Source organism: Haemorhous mexicanus, chromosome 1 (genome assembly GCF_027477595.1).
Source record: "Haemorhous mexicanus isolate bHaeMex1 chromosome 1, bHaeMex1.pri, whole genome shotgun sequence".
Taxonomy (NCBI): domain Eukaryota; kingdom Metazoa; phylum Chordata; class Aves; order Passeriformes; family Fringillidae; genus Haemorhous; species Haemorhous mexicanus.
This window is the reverse complement of record NC_082341.1, coordinates 61472292-61489648: the sequence shown is the minus strand read 5'-3', so window position 1 is coordinate 61489648 and position 17357 is coordinate 61472292. Positions and strand designations below refer to the sequence as shown.

The 17357-nt window shown below is 36.1% G+C and overlaps 1 protein-coding gene across 3 annotated transcripts in view; it reads left to right on the top strand.

Moving 5' to 3' along the window:
• The window catches only part of ATP9B (ATPase phospholipid transporting 9B (putative)), a 153370-nt gene that overhangs the window by 111733 nt on the left and 24280 nt on the right, over positions 1-17357 (top strand). For all 3 annotated transcript variants that reach the window (XM_059851270.1, XM_059851261.1, XM_059851279.1), the window contains exons 13-15: positions 3276-3418; positions 11260-11372; positions 15648-15896. In XM_059851270.1, coding sequence (XP_059707253.1) covers positions 3276-3418; positions 11260-11372; positions 15648-15896 — 505 coding nt within the window. The remainder of the gene's footprint in view (positions 1-3275; positions 3419-11259; positions 11373-15647; positions 15897-17357) is intronic.

Genomic DNA, 17357 nt, shown 5'->3' with positions numbered 1-17357 from the left:
CATTCCTGTGAAGCTCTGTTGGAGAGGTTTCTAGTTTCAAAAGCAAACTCACTATTAATAGGCCATCAGCATTTTTACTATTGCATCTCCATAATGTGCTAAGCAATAGCTACAATGATTTCAAAGATAAAGATTTCCTCTAAGACAAAAAACATTAAGTGAAGGAAGTCAGAAAAGGATACCGGGTACGAATTTTAGAATTAGTACTAAAAAATTAATCTCTGGCACTCATTTTTATTCCCATGTAATTCTTTATTCATCTTAACAATTCAAGCATGTTCCCAATATCTTTCTGTGTGCCAGAAAGCTGTCTTGGACTCTCCTAGTCATTGGGGAGACATTATTTCTCTACAGACCAGCAGTGCCAGCTATTAGTCCATCAGCATAAAGGGGGTACATTCTCTTCTACTTAGCAGTGCATGCTGGAAAGTTAGAGTAATTCCTAAAATGCCATAATACTTTGAAATATGGATTTCTTCTCACTGCTCAGCAAGAGAAGTTGGAGTCTTGTTTTCTTTTCTCTGTTTTCCTTACCTTTAAATTATATTCAAGTATATTATAGTTAAATGCGTGGAGTGTTTAGGATGTCAAAGCCAGGTGATACACATACTTATAAAAGGTGCAAGTAAAGATGCACTTTAGCATTGAGAGAATTTTCTGATTTTATCTTACTGAAGCACAGTTTTTCATATCTGAGCAGCTGCAGATCTCCATTGGTAGAGCAGCCATGTGTGTGCCATGTACCTGAGACTGAAGTGCTTAAATAGAGTTTCCATCTCAGAATTTCTGTCTTGGTAGATAGCATCAATGCCTCTTTGAAGTGGGGTGGTGAGCAGCTTTCATCATTCAGTTAATCCACTTGCTCGTGGCTAGAGGAAATGTCCATTTGTTTTTAAATTAACTAAGTGTGCTCGTGTTTCTCTTGTCAAGTTAGACATCATCCTTTGTACTTGACTGGCTAACTAGCAGGTCTGCATCCCCAAGAGGAGTAAATCTTTTGCTGTTCCTTTGGTTTCAATGTGACCTGTTGTTGCTTTGGTCTTTATATTCGTTCTGAAAGTTAACAGACAAGCATAATAAGAATGCAGTTTGCACAGTACTGGCTCTGGATTGAGTAAGATAGGGTAGAACTGTAGTTAAGCAGTGTCAGGCTAGTTACTTTCAGTATTTTTCTCACTATACTGTAGCATTTTCAGTAAAAAGAATCTGTAGAGTCCTCCTGTTGTCTCTCCTTTTGGTTCATGTATTTGCATGTCTGAAGACAGATGAAATTAGGGAAAGTATTGCAGGACTAATTGGGGTATATCACCACAGAGAAGGATAATTTTCAGATGATGAAGATTTTGGTGGGAAAATAAAGATGTAGTTAAAGCATAACATACCATCCTAAATGGTAAATCTTGTATCTAAAACATATGTTTCTTTTCTGCTGCAACATGTTTTGTCTTCTGCTGTACAAATTCAGGAGGTAGGGGATGTAGAATAAACTTTTTTTCAGTCTGTGTCACAATTTCAGATGCTCTCACAATTCTAATTAAATGCATCTCTTCTTTGTGGGATAGTGCAGATTGTGACTCACTGCTCCCTCCACCGTTTCCTCAGGTAATCCACAATCTGTTGCTGTGATTCCAAGAGGACAGATAAAAACTCCTGGTAGCTGCTCTTTTTGTTCTGTAGTTAAGTCAGGATGATGTCAGTTACAAAAATCTCTGAAGTGCATTAGCAGTATTTTGACCTTGATAGGTACCTTTGAACAGTTCTAAGAGTTACATTCCTGTAAACCTGCTGCTTAACTTGGGACTCTTGTGCTAGCAACTTAGCTACAAATAGTTTGCAGAATCACAGAATATGCTGAATTGGAAGGGACTCATAAGGATCATCGAGTCCAACTTCTGGTCCTGCACAGGACCATCCTCAAGAGTCACACCATGTGCCTGAGAGCGTTGTCCAAACACACCTTGAACTCTGTCAGGCTTGGTGTTGTGACAGCTTCCTTGGGGAGCCTGTGCCAGTGCCTAGCCATCCTTTAGGTGAAGAACCTTTTTCTAATATTCAAACATCCCCTTACACAAACCAGGCCATTCCCTCAGAGCCTGTCACTGGTCATCACAGAGAAGAGATCAGTGTTTGCCCCTCCTCTTCCCCTTATGAGCAATTATAGACTATGATGAGGTCTCCCCTCAGTCTCCCCTTCTCCAGGCTGAACAGACCAAGTGACCTCAGCAGTTTATGTAGCTACTGTCCTGCCTGTCTTTTCAGTACTTCTGTTGGAGCAGAGTCAAGAGAAATCAACACATGCCTTTTTCTTAGTCACTGCTCCTCTGACATGGCAGCAGAAACATGGTAAATAGCCAGAGGAAAGTAGCATTTTAATGGTTTAGAACAAGGTGGATAGAGTTTTGTGTTGGAGCATGTTATTATGGGGAAGATTAATGTGATTAAATGAATGAAGACTCTTTTATTGTAGCATGGGAATACAAGATGTTTCTTAGTTCTTGTATGATGAAGACATGGAAATATTTAAAAACGAATGCACAGAGTGAACTGGAAAAACATATTTTGATTTTGGACTTCTATGTATAATCAGTAAAACTTGGTACAAATTGCATTTTTTCTGTTAGAGAGTGGCCCAAAGATTACTTCATGCCAACATGCTATCACAAGGATGCATTTTGCTGCTTTGCACTTTTCTCCTTTTACAATGGACCCTCTCTAGCTACAATTTGGGAAGGACAAAAATATCATTGATTTGTTGGGAAAGAGGAATTGACAAAAATTGTTGTACTATCCTAAAGAAATAACGTTGTTGGTTGTTTTTTAAAAAACAAAAAACCACCAGTGACTTGAAAAGGTACAAATATATTTGTAATTTCACATCATAAAGAGAACATAGGTGGTGTTTGCATTTTTTAGTAGATAAAAACTGACTTGAATCTGTTCTTGCTGAATCTGTTCTTGCTACACGTTATCCCTCTGCATAAGAGTATAATGTAATTATGTCAAGAGTCTTCACAAGGTGTTGGAATCTGTGTCATGCAAAATGCATGATACTGCATTTGTTGGTATTGCCATATCTTCTAAAAGTCTGGGGTGAAGCCTGTGAAATGTACTCTACAAACACATAAAAAAAGCATTCTTCCAAAATTTTGGCACACATAGATTTAAGATCTTTCTTTTTTCAGATATACTAAAAAGAACTTCTGGTGTTATTTTTATGGTTATCATTTTTACTTTGCTAATACTCACACTGATTATGGTATAAATTTCCTTTGCAGTTTACGTGTCAACTTGGACATGGGTAAGGCAGCCTATGGGTGGATGATTATGAAAGATGACAATATTCCTGGAACAGTTGTTCGAACTAGCACCATACCTGAAGAGTTGGGACGATTAGTTTATTTACTAACGGATAAAACAGGTATATCAGGTTACCATTCTGAAATCTGATAATTTTTATAAAATTTCTAAATGTAATTCTATGAATATGCTAATGTAAGAGTAGATTTAGACTATTGATTTTTGTTTCTCAACAAAATTTTACACATTTGCTTGAGGACTTTTATAAGTAACAATAGGCTTGCGTAGGGCAGTAGTTAGATGTTAAATTCAATATTTGGTAGTACTCTGATTTATTCCAGTGGGAACAGCTCTTCTGTAGCAAGAGGATACTGTACAGCATGAGTAAGAGTACCATATGTGTTCCTCTGAAAAGACTCTGGAATAGCACTCAGGATGCTCGTTTATTTTGCACTTCATTGCTACTGCAATATTGTATGATAATAAGTTAAGAATGGTTTTTGAGAGAGCAAGTAATTTCCAAAACAAGTCGCTAGACCAGCCTCCAAAATGGTATCTGTTGTCCCAGTGAAGTTACTCTTTATGTTGCCAAGACCAGTTCTAGAGCTGCTGAATGATTTCAGCTGCATAACTGCAACCTGTTACTGTGCCTCCTGTGGTGTACTGGAACCCCCAACCCTTACCAGGATCAGAAGGTAAGTACTGAGAGTATGAAGAAGTAATAGCTTGTGTTACACTTTCTTGTGTCTTTCTGAGATTGAATAAATAATTCCTGGTAGATATACATGGGTATTTTTAAAGAAGCTTTACTTCTGAACAGAGAAAGTTGTTTCTCAAAATACTTGAAGAATTCTTTTACTGGTTTTATGTAAAATATAGTTCAAAATCATTAAAAGCTACTGGGGAAGCCAGGGGTTGGCGTCTATTATACTCCTCCAAAAGCATAATACACAGTTTATATCTCCTTCTGTTTTAAATGGTTCTCTGTTCCCTCCCATGCTAACATTTACATTACTGCATATTTGAAATGAAGTGTAAATATAATAAATCATCACATTTTCCAAGCATGCTTTCCTTTTTTCTTCTATAGGCACATATGTTGTCCTGTATACATCTGAATGTTGTTCTTCTATTTTGTAAAAGGGAAGTATATTGCTAATTATAGTGTGGCAATTCTTCAGAGCAAGTGAATGATTGTTAAACAAGTCTTATTTCAGTTATGTAATGATTTGTATACTATTTGAAACTGCTTATTGATTTTAATTGCACCCTTCATCATGATAATTTATGTAACCTTGAGTGCTGTCACATTGAAGCCCTGAAATATGTAATTTACTGCATATGTTTGGAAAAAGTATGTTCAAAAATAATTTATTTTCAAAATAATGCAGTGAAGTTAACTTTCAAAGTAAATTCTAAAGTTAGTTACCAAACACTACTTTCTAAGCAAAACCAATGTAGACTTTTTAAACTTTTCTGGTAGAGATTCCAGATTGTTGGTGTTCAACCTCAAAGGCTTTTCAGAGGACTGAGGTCTGCTGAGCTCTGGTGGAAGGTTTGAATCTGTACAGTAATGATGTAAAAGTGAAAGTGAAGGCCATACCCTAGGGCAGTAGTTTCAAAGTGTTTTGGAAAGGAGCATTCAGCAGTCTCACCCTATACGTTTTTACCCAAGTGTCAGTTGAAAGGTCATGGAAGTGAAAATAAGCCAGGAGTCCTGGAGACGTCACCAGCTTCACACCACTGACTGTGCCTTGCAGAGATGGGAAACACTGCTCTGTTTTAATAATCTTAAGTGCCCCACTGATTTTAAACTGTTCTTCATTCTGGACAAACACATCGACAATGTACTTTTTGCCCAGTATATTGGTAGCTGCTTCCAGTTTCCTTTCCTGAATACATTTGTTCTCATTATGCATCTTATGATAAATGTGAAACATACTGTTAGGTAGTGAACAAAGTCTGTACTCTTAATCCATGATTGATATTGCATGATTATACAGTTTATAAGAGCTGGTCTCAGCGCTTTCTCATTTGAATTTTCATTTCTAGTCATATAAGCCAGTTGATTCTGTTCTTCTGCCCACTTAAGGCCTGGCTGTCAGAGGATGAAGAAGGGAGTCAGTTTTGTAGCCATCTGCCTAAGTGGGTGCTACCAAAAAGCAACACTAAAAGGCTGATTTAGTTAAATGTAAACAGGCAAAGTTTTTCTCAATACTGAAAAGGAAAGGAAATCCAGAGAACTGTCTGCAAAAGTCTTATATTGTGGCCCAGGCTTCACTGGAAATGATTGAGAATTAGTTGTTGAGTCTAAGGAGCATTGCATACTAACATAATTGCAAGGTAGTCCTTTGTATGATTGTAAATTGGGTTTGTGCTTCATCAATAAGCTTTTTGACAAGAAGCGTCCATCACAGTGGCTCTCTCATTTGCCACAGTATAATAGAAAATGAAGTATCCCAATAATTGCATTATAGTTTCCTTATTGTGGGACAAGAAAGCAATGTGGTATAATTAGGTTTGATTGGAGTGCATGTTTCCGGTAAGATCTGAAATTAATGATGTTGCTATAGTGACACATCTGCGGCCACCAGTGCGTGAAACATAAAGTAATTCATTCGACAAGAGAAGACATCTGTTAACTGCAAGGATGCAGAGCATATTGACACTGACCAGAAATACTAGACGTTATGTGATAAATGAACAAATGATGCTGAAACAGGAGGACAGATAATTTGTACTTAATCTGCTGGGAGAACTTTAATCTTCTCACTGGTTGCATTTGACAATGCCATTGTTTAAAGAACAATGCTGCAGAGAACTCATAAATTTTAAAACTTAACTCAGGGTGCAGCCTATTAAAGCAATACATTAATTCCTTTGTTAGGGAGTTTTTTATCTTCATGTAGAACAAAGCCATTACTAAAAACACCCAGTAAAACAACAGCTTTTTTTAGGACTCACATTTTAATTATAGCATCCATTACCCATAATGCCACGTTGTTTGGACTTGAATCACATAAAAGTTTGACAGAAAGGCGTCATCCGTTTTGATGGTGGGTAGCAGTTTGCATGAGCATGGTTTCTCATGCTCTCCAGGGTACAAAAATTTCTAATGGTGAAAAAAAATTATATTTGCCAATATTTAATAGTTTAATATTAAATATTTAATACATTTAATAGAGTTTTTGTTTCTTTGGGTGTGGGTTAGAAATCCACCTGCTATTCATAACAACTACCGATGTGTTCAGCTAAAACAAGCATGTAGTCTTCCAAGTGTAGTTATTTACTAATGAATGAACTTGTATTTGAGTTCTGTAATTAACATTTTAGTGGGTATTTGGACCATATCAGATACTTAACAGATATAATTGCTGAAAAGATGCATAGAGCAATGGGATTCTTGAAATTTTTGGAAAATCTGTGTATTAGAGGTTGGTATATATGGACCTCTGTTAAATGTGCCTAATGTAATGTACTGTTAGAACATTAGTATTAGTGAATTTCAGTAATTGTTCATGAAAATTAATCTTTTTAGCTATACTTTGAGTCTTCACCTCTTCAGTGTAAGCAACTAGAGAGAAGGAGTAATTTAAAAAAATTGATGGAATAACATCTCCTTCCTTTAGTTAGATGAATCTGTATTTATGCTCTGCCTTTTAAGATTTTTAGTACCACTAGGTTTGAAGGGTGAGTAGAGCAGACTAGAAATGAAATGTTTTGATGGAGACATCCTACAGGAAGTTTCCAGACTAAGAAATCCTTACTATTTGTCTTCTGTTGGACTCCCATTCACTGAAAATACCCAGTGAGCATGATGTTGCTCTTACACTGCTGAATACACAGGTGTTGTGCTTGTGGGAGGCAGAAGGCACAGGAGAAATAGGTGCTGCTCTTCACAACTGTGTGTCATGGTTTAGGAGTGGTACTGCCTAATTCAGTGCCCCTAAGTTACCTGTTACCTCTACTGTGACCTTCTGCCCAGGAGAGATTAGGCTTAGCTCAGCTCTCTTGGTCTTCGTCCTCATTCCTAATGGGTTGTACTGGGACTTACTTGGTTTGAGGTTTTGTGTAGGTTGTGTCTATGGCATACAAATGGAGCAGCTGAATGAGCAGACATATGCTATGTATACTTACCATGAGTTTTTTTCATCTTCTTCTTATATTATATACCAGATTTTATTTTTTCCAGGGTTCATAGAAAAAAAATTTCTCTCTCCAGATTTTGTTGTCAACAGTCTAATTATTAGACTGATTAGGCCAGATCTCCCTTAAAGTTTCCATAGAAATGTTCACATTTACACTGACTTTTTATCTGTTTAAGCAAATAGCTCAAACAAAGTGCTCAAATTACATGAAAAGTTACTCGTCCTCTTAATTCCTCACAAACTTACTAATTTTTCTGCTGTACAAATTTTCTTGGTTTTTCTTGTTTTGGACTTTTTAGATTGCTGGTATTGGTCCAAATTGCCAGCAAGTAATACAGGATCAGAATGATCTGCATCTGCTTCTCAAAAAACAGCAACAAAAAATCTCTGCTGCTCTGTTGTGAATCACATCTGTTGCCACCCAAGGAATGATGCCTTCAGGACTTTTTCCTTAGAAATTAATTTCCTCTTTGCCTGCTTTACTCTGTGTTTAATGATACGATTGTAGGAAAGAAGGGGGGGAAAAAAAGCTCTTGGCTTCAATAAAGAACACACTAAATTTTTTTCCAGCAATTCTACACTAACTTTTTTGTCAGGCCATTTTCCTTGTGTGGTACCTGCATTCCAGAGTTAAGTTCAAGAACGTATAATAGTAGTAGTAGATGGTATGTTGACTAATATGCTTTCTGGGAGCTTTTCTAAAGTAAGCTTTTTTAAAAATCTAACTCTTTTTATTAGCAAAGTCCTGAAAGTATGGAATTGATAGCTAGGTCTTTAAAAATATTATTAAAAAAAGATAGTTCCTTTGTTGTTCTGTAGTACTTACCACCTTGAGCAGACTGAAAGAGCTCAGTTTTGTATTGTTTTTCTTGTTCAAAAAGTGGACTACATTAGAAAATCTGCCTCTAAATATTTGAAGAGTTTGCATCTGGGGGCATAAAATACAAGATGTGTTCTTCTAGCATAGAGTATTAGTCTTTAACTAAAACTAATTAGTCTTCAACTAAAATTCAAGACAGAACTGCTGCTAAAGTTATAACATGACTGGTTGGTACTGTGTAATGTATGGAACATGTTGTTGGGAATATTTCTGTCCCATTTGGGCATTTCATTAATTAGAAGAATTTAGAAGTGAATTCTTAATTTGCACACATGATGAAACTTCATTTTCATGTGAATGGCTGAAAAAGGTGTATTTTGTTAAGGTGGGTTTTTTTCAGAATTTTTTGAGAGTATTTTCATAACTTCAGCTACCCCTGTTTGTCTAACAAAACATCAGATTTATTATGGCTGTTCTTCAAAGTCTTTCTCTAGTCTTGAGAAGCATGAGCAAACTGGAATTGTTGCTTCTTTTCTTTGTTTTTGGTTATTTGTCATAGATATTTCCTACTAACATAGCTGATAAAAAGGATCGTATAAGAGATGTATAAGATGCAAGTATTGAATCAGGATTTCCAGCATGTTTATTTCTGTGTCTTTGTTCATTCTTTTTCCTCACCTGTTTTTCCTAAACCTTCTTCCCTGGCTCCTGTTGATTGCAAGATAGGAAAATCCATACTTTTCTGTGCAGAAGCTTTTCTTCTCTGCTTGCTGAGAAAGAGGGGGCGAAACACAGAAATTTTCCAGCCATCTACCTTTCCCTCACCAAGCATGATGGACTGATTTAGTGGTGTCAGAAGAAATAATCTTTCCATATAATAATCATAGGGCTAATTTTGTTTCCTGCTCAGTTTTCCCAAGCAGCAATTACAGAAATAGTGGGAAGCAGGTTTGACAGTTGCCTGCTGTCTCACCTTTTGACTAGCATTTAGTTTCACAACTCCTAGTGAGAGATTTTTTAATTCAAAGGCTTGGCAAAGTCAAGGACAGTGAGAAGGTATTAGCACGCCTGGAAAGTTAGGAAGGTGATAAAGATTGGCTTGAAAATTTCTTGCACTGAATATTTTTGCTCAGTGTGTGGGTTTTGGTTTTGCTTTCTTTTAGAAATGGAGATTTTAGTTTCTCATATTTATTGGTAGAAATGTTCATGTTTCTCATGTGCAAACTGGAGATTTAATTTTTCTAGTCTTGAATTAAAGTACAAAATGTAATGAATTTTAATAAAAGGTCTCAATAAAAGTACAGTTTCTAAAAGTAGAAAAAGTGAGTTTATGTGATTACCATAAAACAAAATTTCAGCTTCCCGTGTATGAAAGTAACCAAAAATTTCCAATTTGCTAATTATAGAGATCTGAAACTTTGTCTTCCTGGGCTGTTTTCCAGCCTTGGAAATGCTCAGCTTCTCATGTAAATTTTTAATACTGTTATGCCTATTTTGTAGAGAATTTATGCATTTCACATGAACCTTATTTTAGTTATTTTTTAAAATTTAAATAATATAATTATAGAAAGAAAAATCCTCAACAACATGTAAGGAAAAGCAAATGGGAAATATAGTTTTTAATGGTAATGGGGAAATTTGGAGCAAACATCTTGTACTGGTAAAACAGAAAGGCAGGGTTTGATGGTGCAGTGTGGTGGTACAACAATGGAGGTGAAGTGTCACTGTACAGGTATCAGCAGGAAGTGGGAGTGGTAGACATTTCAAATGCAGCTGGGAAAGACATGGGACTTTTAGAGCCCTAATGAATCTTTGAAGATCTCTGATAGTTCTAGCCCTGATAAGAGCATAAACTGGATGCTGACTGGCCAGACAGTGTTGTTTTGCCGAAAATTATAACATATGTCATCCTTTTAGTCTTTTCTTATCCTGTTGCTTAGCACGTAGTTTGGAATACTAGGATAAAGATGTGAAATAAAAATAGTTAAGGTAAATAAAATAATTATGAAATATTTTATTTCCAGATAATTTTCTTATACCCCATTTTAAAAATATTGTAGAAACTTCAAGAATGTCTACTCTGGTACCATGTTTGGTTTTTTATGATCAGACTTATGCATTTTAATGACACATAACTGTCTGGTTAAATATAGGAATCGCTTTATACTATTTTTATACTTGCTCTGCCTGAGTAGCTGTAGGGAAAAATTTTAGTAAGGGCTATAATCAAAATAATCTTTTGTGCACTGACCATGGAAAGCTAGGCAGTAGTGACCTCTTTCTGCCTCACATACCCCATCAGGCAAGGCTGACACCCCCCACCCCTCAATTAGAGGTTTTCCAAACCAGAGGACGTGACTGGTTGGCAGAGGTGGATGCAGTGTCAGTCTGGCTGACACTCTGTAGTTTCTTGCAAATGTGAAGTGAGCACTGAAAACACGGATTTTGTTCGTTCTGCCTTATTCTGCTTGGAGGTTAATCTGTCAAATTTGGAAGTGATGTTAGGTCTTAATGACTTAATCTAGATAACACTGACACTGAATATGCCCGATTGCCAGAATTTCTGCCTTGGTACATGAAGTGTGGAAAAACTGTAAAATTTGTATGAATTTTTGGGGTTTCCTGTAGGGTTTTTTTTTTTCTTTAGATTTTCTGATACATGGTGCAAACTCTTGCACTGGCTTTTGAGAGTCAGTTCCATCTCCATACTGCAAATTCCGTTTTTTGTATAGAAAGAAAGGTTTTGTCTCTTCAAGTTTGTGTATTTAGTTACTGGCAAAATGAGCTTGCAGGTGGAACCAGTGATTTCTTCCAGAATTACAAACCCTGATCTTTCTCCACAAACATGCCTTTAATTAAGTAAATTGATGCTAACTCTTGATTCATTCCTGCTTTCCAAAGGAAAGATTTTTTCGGGAGGAAGGGAGAGGAGGTGTCTGTGGTCATCTCATAGTATTTTTCACTGCTTTGTGATGTACTTCTCCTTTATTACAGGAACACTTACACAGAATGAGATGATATTTAAGCGCCTCCACCTAGGTACTGTTTCCTATGGAACAGACACAATGGATGAAATACAGAGTCATATTATTAACTCTTATTCACAGGTATTTCATAAATCATTTACTTTTCATATGGGGGGGTTTAACGACATTGAAGCATTGTTGTTAATAATTATGTCTAGAATTTGAGATGCTATGAAAGTTGTCATGTGTAGGTATCTCTTAAAAAATTTGATGGAAGGGAAAAACTTGAGAGAATACATAGTTCTCTCCTGACTCCAAAGTTCCTCATAATGCCCACTTAAAGAGATGTACTTTTCTGTTTTTCACTAGCAGAAATCTGTGTTAACCTGTCTGTGCAGTGCAGTCTTTCTCCTGCCAAATCATCTAAGAGTAAGCTATTCATTACTGTGACTACAAATTATAAGGAAGTGTCCAGAACAACGTGAACAGTAATTATATCTTTGAAGATACTCATCAAGAATATACATCGAAAAGCCACATTAATTGGTATAACCAAATAGTATAACAGTAGTTGTCAAAATAAAACTTACATAGGTGTATTTAAAAATTATTTTTTAAAAAAACAGGATTATTTCAAACAGCATAAAACTGGCAGGGAGAAAGGGTGAGAAAATGGAAAACTCCATATTGCTTGAGGACGAAGTGTTCCTGTGATGTATAAGAGTGCTTGGTCTGGAAAGTGTACAAGAGGATTGTGACTCCCTGTCTCTGTGTGGGTCAGTTGTGGGATTCTGCAAGCATTACTTGCATTTCCTATGTATGTAAACTGTTTGGGTTTGCAAACCTTCCTAAACACCTGATTCTACTCTGAGATTAGGATGAACTTTGTGCTTTATTTGTTATTTCTATTCTTTGAAACAAAAAAAATAAGGAAATTTTCAGAAGAGGCAACAATTGAAAAATTAACTAGTATTTCTGTGTTGTTTACAGTAGGATAATAAAAATTTATATCATTTTTTATGTAGTAGTTAATGTGGATACACAAACATGACTGCCTAACTCAGTGTCCTGGTTTATGGCAAATTTGGGAAAAAACCTCCAAATGGGGTCCCTCTAGAAAGCAAACTCAAGTGGCCCCTCCCCCACCACTGGTTTGGGAAAGATTTCCTTGAAGAAAACTGGAAAAAACTGTTTATTTAACAAGCAAAGTCTTCACAAGTATAAAGAAATGAATAATACCAAACAATGAAACCTCTCGCTGTTCTGAAGAGATGGCAAATTCAGAAAGTCCTTTTGTAGTTCCAAGAGAGTCCTCTGTGGGTGTTTCTTGGTTCACTGAGTGTCTCTCAGTCCCTCTGGCACTGGAAAATGCCACGTCCCAGGCCCCAGTGAGCCAGAGGCGTGAGGTCCTGGTGTTTTTCTGGGTGTTCAGTCCAAAGCAGTTCCCAGAAAAAGAAAAGCCACAGTCCAGAGAACTTCTCTGCCTCAGCTAGCTAAAAACTAACTAAAAGCCAAAGGAGAACTCTGTCCTGCTGTCTGTGTAGCAGACAACACAGTCCATGAAAAGGATAAAGGGGAGCAAGTGCAGTTTCTGATAACAAACTGAGCTTCTTCTCCCTCCCTCTGCTCTCAAAACCAGTCCTAAAGGTGCAGAACTTAATATCCAGCATAAACAGAACAGATAACTGGGGATACAAGCATCATAAAGTCACACTAGGACACCCAGTTAAGTTTGTAGACTGACCTCCTTGTCTGTGTCCTCATTTTCTCTCGTCAAAGAAGTGTAGGATCAACAACTGATTGGAGCATCTAGCTGTGCTGTGTTGTAAACTATGGCTCCCTTCTTATTTGCTTAAAATAAAAATAAAAGTTTAATTTAACGCCGCACTGGACCCAGTTAATACTTTGTAGCTTTTGGGAGGAGAGACAGGAGGGAAGACAGTGATGAAGTGTGTACATTTTAAGTTCACAACTTAAATTCTTAATTCTTTTCTGTCTGTACAATTCAACAAATCCCCTTCTTGAATTCTTTTCCTTGGATAAATCTATTTCAGCTTAATTTTTAGTAGGTATAGCCATGAATATTAAATGAGATACAATAATCATGCCTTGGAAATGGGAAATGGAGCTCTTTCACCTAAAGATCAGCTGTCCAGATCTGGTTCAGAATGTGTTAACTGAAATTAACTGCCACTCACCAAGTTTATAAAAATCACCCAAACCTGGCTTTCTTATAATGTGCCATTTGGGTATTCACAGTAACAGCTGTAGCGATAAATGATATTAACTGACAATCTTGAGCTGGCACACCTTGGTCTGAGTGAGTTTGACAGCTAAGCACCAGTCTTCTAGGGGAGGCATGCTCACAAATACCAGTTTTATATTTTGCTGTCTATATATTTTAAATATGCTGTTTGAAAAGAATTGCACAATTCCTGGAATTCTTACTACTCAAAGCTTTTACTAATTTACTGTAAAATTTAATGAGGGGCAACCATGGTTACAAGTTTTTAGTAACTCTAACATACGTAAAAAAAGACATGTGAGGGAAACTTTTCTTCTCAGCTGTGGGAAAAAGATTTCCAAAATGTAGGTTTCCTATTAGTAGATGATTAAAAGAAATTTCTTGGAACATCCTTTTTTTCAGCTTTATATAACACTACTCTGTGTTTAAATAATGCTTTATAAATAATGCTTTAATTGTGCCTGTGTTAGTAGCAACTCGTTAAAACAGAACAGTGATGGAGTCTCAGTAACAAACCAAGCAACTACTAAACAATTGTTTCAATCTGAAAAAGTATGGTGAGGTTTTTTAATTTAATCTATGATAATAGAAGCTGCCAGTTAGCTAGGCAGTGGTTCTTGTGTGACATTGATTTTATCCCTTGTTTGTGTTCTGTTTTATTATTACAGTGGACCTACCAGACTATTGTCATCTTAATGTAACACACAAATCTATTATAACCTGATTATATTTCCCCACTGGAAGCATTTTGTGATAGAGGGCATAATCTTTAATGGAATTTGTGTGAAATTAAATTATACAAGCATCAATAAACATAACATAATTCAGAAGGAGTAAATCAGCTTAATTTATTTGTGACTGTAATGGCATCGGTGTTAGCAGAATGCAAATGCAGAGGTTTAAAGCAGTAGCTGAAAAGCAGTGCCAGATGAGCAGAAAGTTAAACCCTTTATTAGACAACACTGTAATTTGATGGGCAGAATGTTCACGGTTCAGCAGATTGCAGTCAGGAGGAAAAAAGCGTGGATTCTGAAAAGGGTTTCTGAGTTCCATTGGAGTGAACGGAAGAGCCCTGTGGTGGTACTGCTGATATATTTAATGTGCTGACTTTTAAACAAAAAAACAAAACCCAACCAGCAAAAACCAATAACCCCCCCCAGAAAACCCCAACTTATTTTAACTAGTTATGAACACATAGTACTTTTCAGAGGAAGATTAGCTCTGTCATGTGCTTGAGCATTTGTGAAAGATAACTTAAAACAGTGCTAGTTTATTTTCCATGAAACAGTAATACAATCCTCAAGTATGTGTCAAACTGTTATTTTGCATGATTATTTTATTAGATTATTGCATTCTTATGAGGACAAAAAACATTTCAGCTGCAAGAAAAGAGTAAAACTGCATTAGTTCACAAATAATACAGAAAATGTGTAAGTTATAAATAAAATCAGCAATATTTGTATTTTGATTACTCCTAATATTTATACTTTAAAATATTCCTGCTTTTGTTCTTCTGATCTCTTCTGATCTTCTCTTCTTCTTGTCTCTCCTGATCGACACAAATATGGTCATCTTTTAAAATACAGAGATTTAGGTGATTTTTTTTTTTTTTATAGGGGTTCTTTTCAGTTTAATGACACAGGTGAAGAAGAACAACAAAACAGCAAATTTTGAAATTTTGTCTCAGTGTTTCTGAACTCATCCACTTGGTGGCTGGTTTAAATACTTTTTTTTTTAAAGGAAAAAAAAAAATCACTGAATGCAATAGACACGAAAGGACTATTGTGACAGATCATAGAAAAATATAAAATCTGAAGTGAGGTAGCAGGGGTTTCTGCAGAATCCAATCAGCCTATTCAGCCCTTTTCCAACATACTTGTTTTCATTTCACATTTTTCAATTGTCTTCAGGCTCTGTTATTGAAATTTGACTACAAATGCAAGGTGATGACACATAGTTATGTATAATTTCTTTAAAAAAGGAGATGAGGCATTTTATGTATCACAAGCTGAATGAATTAACCGTAGGTTATATAAAAATAAATGGATGCTTACTAGCCTTATCATTTATCAACCTTTGCAAAGGGAACAGTCAGATACAGATAAACAAGTATTCATGTTTTGTTTTGTTTTTTAACTTTGGCTTACTGTTCATTGTGTTGGGTCCTAAAGGTCCACTCTCAGAACAGCGGGAACAGTACGAGCTCAACACCATCCAGGAAAGCTCAATCGTCGGCGCCCAAAGTGCGCAAGAGCGTCAGCAGTCGGATCCACGAAGCGGTGAAGGCCATCGCGCTCTGCCACAACGTCACCCCCGTGTATGAATCCCGGGCTGGGGTGTCTGCAGAGACAGAGTATGCAGAAGTGGATCAGGACTTCAGCGATGAAAATCGAACTTACCAAGCTTCCAGCCCTGATGAGGTTGGTATGCAAGGCTGAAAATATTTATAACTCCTGAAGAATGGGGTAAACTAAGTAAAAAAGAGAAATGCTGTGAAAAAAAGGTGTTTTGAGCCGGGGTTTCTTTAAAATTAGTTTGTTACTGTAAGACACAAAGTAACACGATGCACACACAGCGCTGTTTTCAAAGTAAAAAAGAGAACTTTTCATTTCTAGCTTTAACATTTATAGATTTCTAAAAGTGACAGTAGATTAGAAGGCAAAAGTGCTACCTCTCCAATGACACTAAACAAACTAATAGTCTATCAAATTTCTCTTCTTCTATAAAAGAATACAAAACAATAAGTTATTTACAAAAAGTGTGTGAAAAAGTTCATTACAAGAATGTAAACATCAAAAAGCTTAAAAAAATCCTAAAAAATCAAAACAACATTAATAGTAATCTGCTTTTATATTTTCTACAGCTTAGGAAAGATCTGCTGGTTCTGATGCCTTGCTGTATAAAAGTATTTTCAGTTATTTGACTTAAAGACCTGTGAAGTCAGTGCTTCAGGGTCAATACTGTATCGGGGATTGCAGTTAAAGGTTTATGATTTTTTATTATTATTCTCAAAACATTAATCCATGTATGAATCATAGTATGCTACTAAAGGGAATTTGAAACTGTTCTGAATGATGAACAACCTGGTACAGTAGTTAGAGATGCTGCCAGATACCGGAACATAGAGATTCCTAACAGGAAAAAACAAACAAACTAACAAAACCCCCCGAAAGAAAGAAACAAAAAACCTCATCAAACCTTGAATGCTTCTGTAGAAAAGGTTTTGAGCTTCAAACTCTAGGCAGCTTCATAATCTTTAGGGTTCTTTCAAAATTGCATCAAGTGTAGCACAAATTTAAAATACCGTTTCAATAAAAACATGCCTTTGAGTTTTATTGAAATCCAAATTTTAAACAAGTCTCAGTGCTTTCATTGGATTTGAGTTTTTGTTCTGAATAATCCTATTCTGGTCCCTAAGTTGATTGCCTAAAATTCAATCTAAAAAGATACTAGAAGAGAGAGGCAAAGCTCGTGTTGCAGGATCCTGCAAAGAATTCGCTTTATAATAATGTGTGTAATTGATATAGTAAAATGGAGAAATAGACTGTTTTGAGGTTGGTTTGCATTTGAAAGTGAGCAGGTTGAGAAGAATCTTTGTTTTAAAGAATTTCTAGCATTTTCTGAAGGTACTGTTTTTGTTGTAGCCCCAGTAGCTTAGTCATAAATAAAATAAGGTTTTTGTTAGATGTGAAGAAAAAATTATGTACCCGAAAGCCTGAATATTTCTCCAGCTGTGAAAGTTGTTCTCATACAAGATAATGTTTCTTTCACAAACTTTATTCTGCTACATAGTATATTATTCATGTATACATTTGGTTTTCATGTCTGATTTGTCACCATATGTAATGCTAACAAAACTTAAGCAGTCCATACTGCAGGCT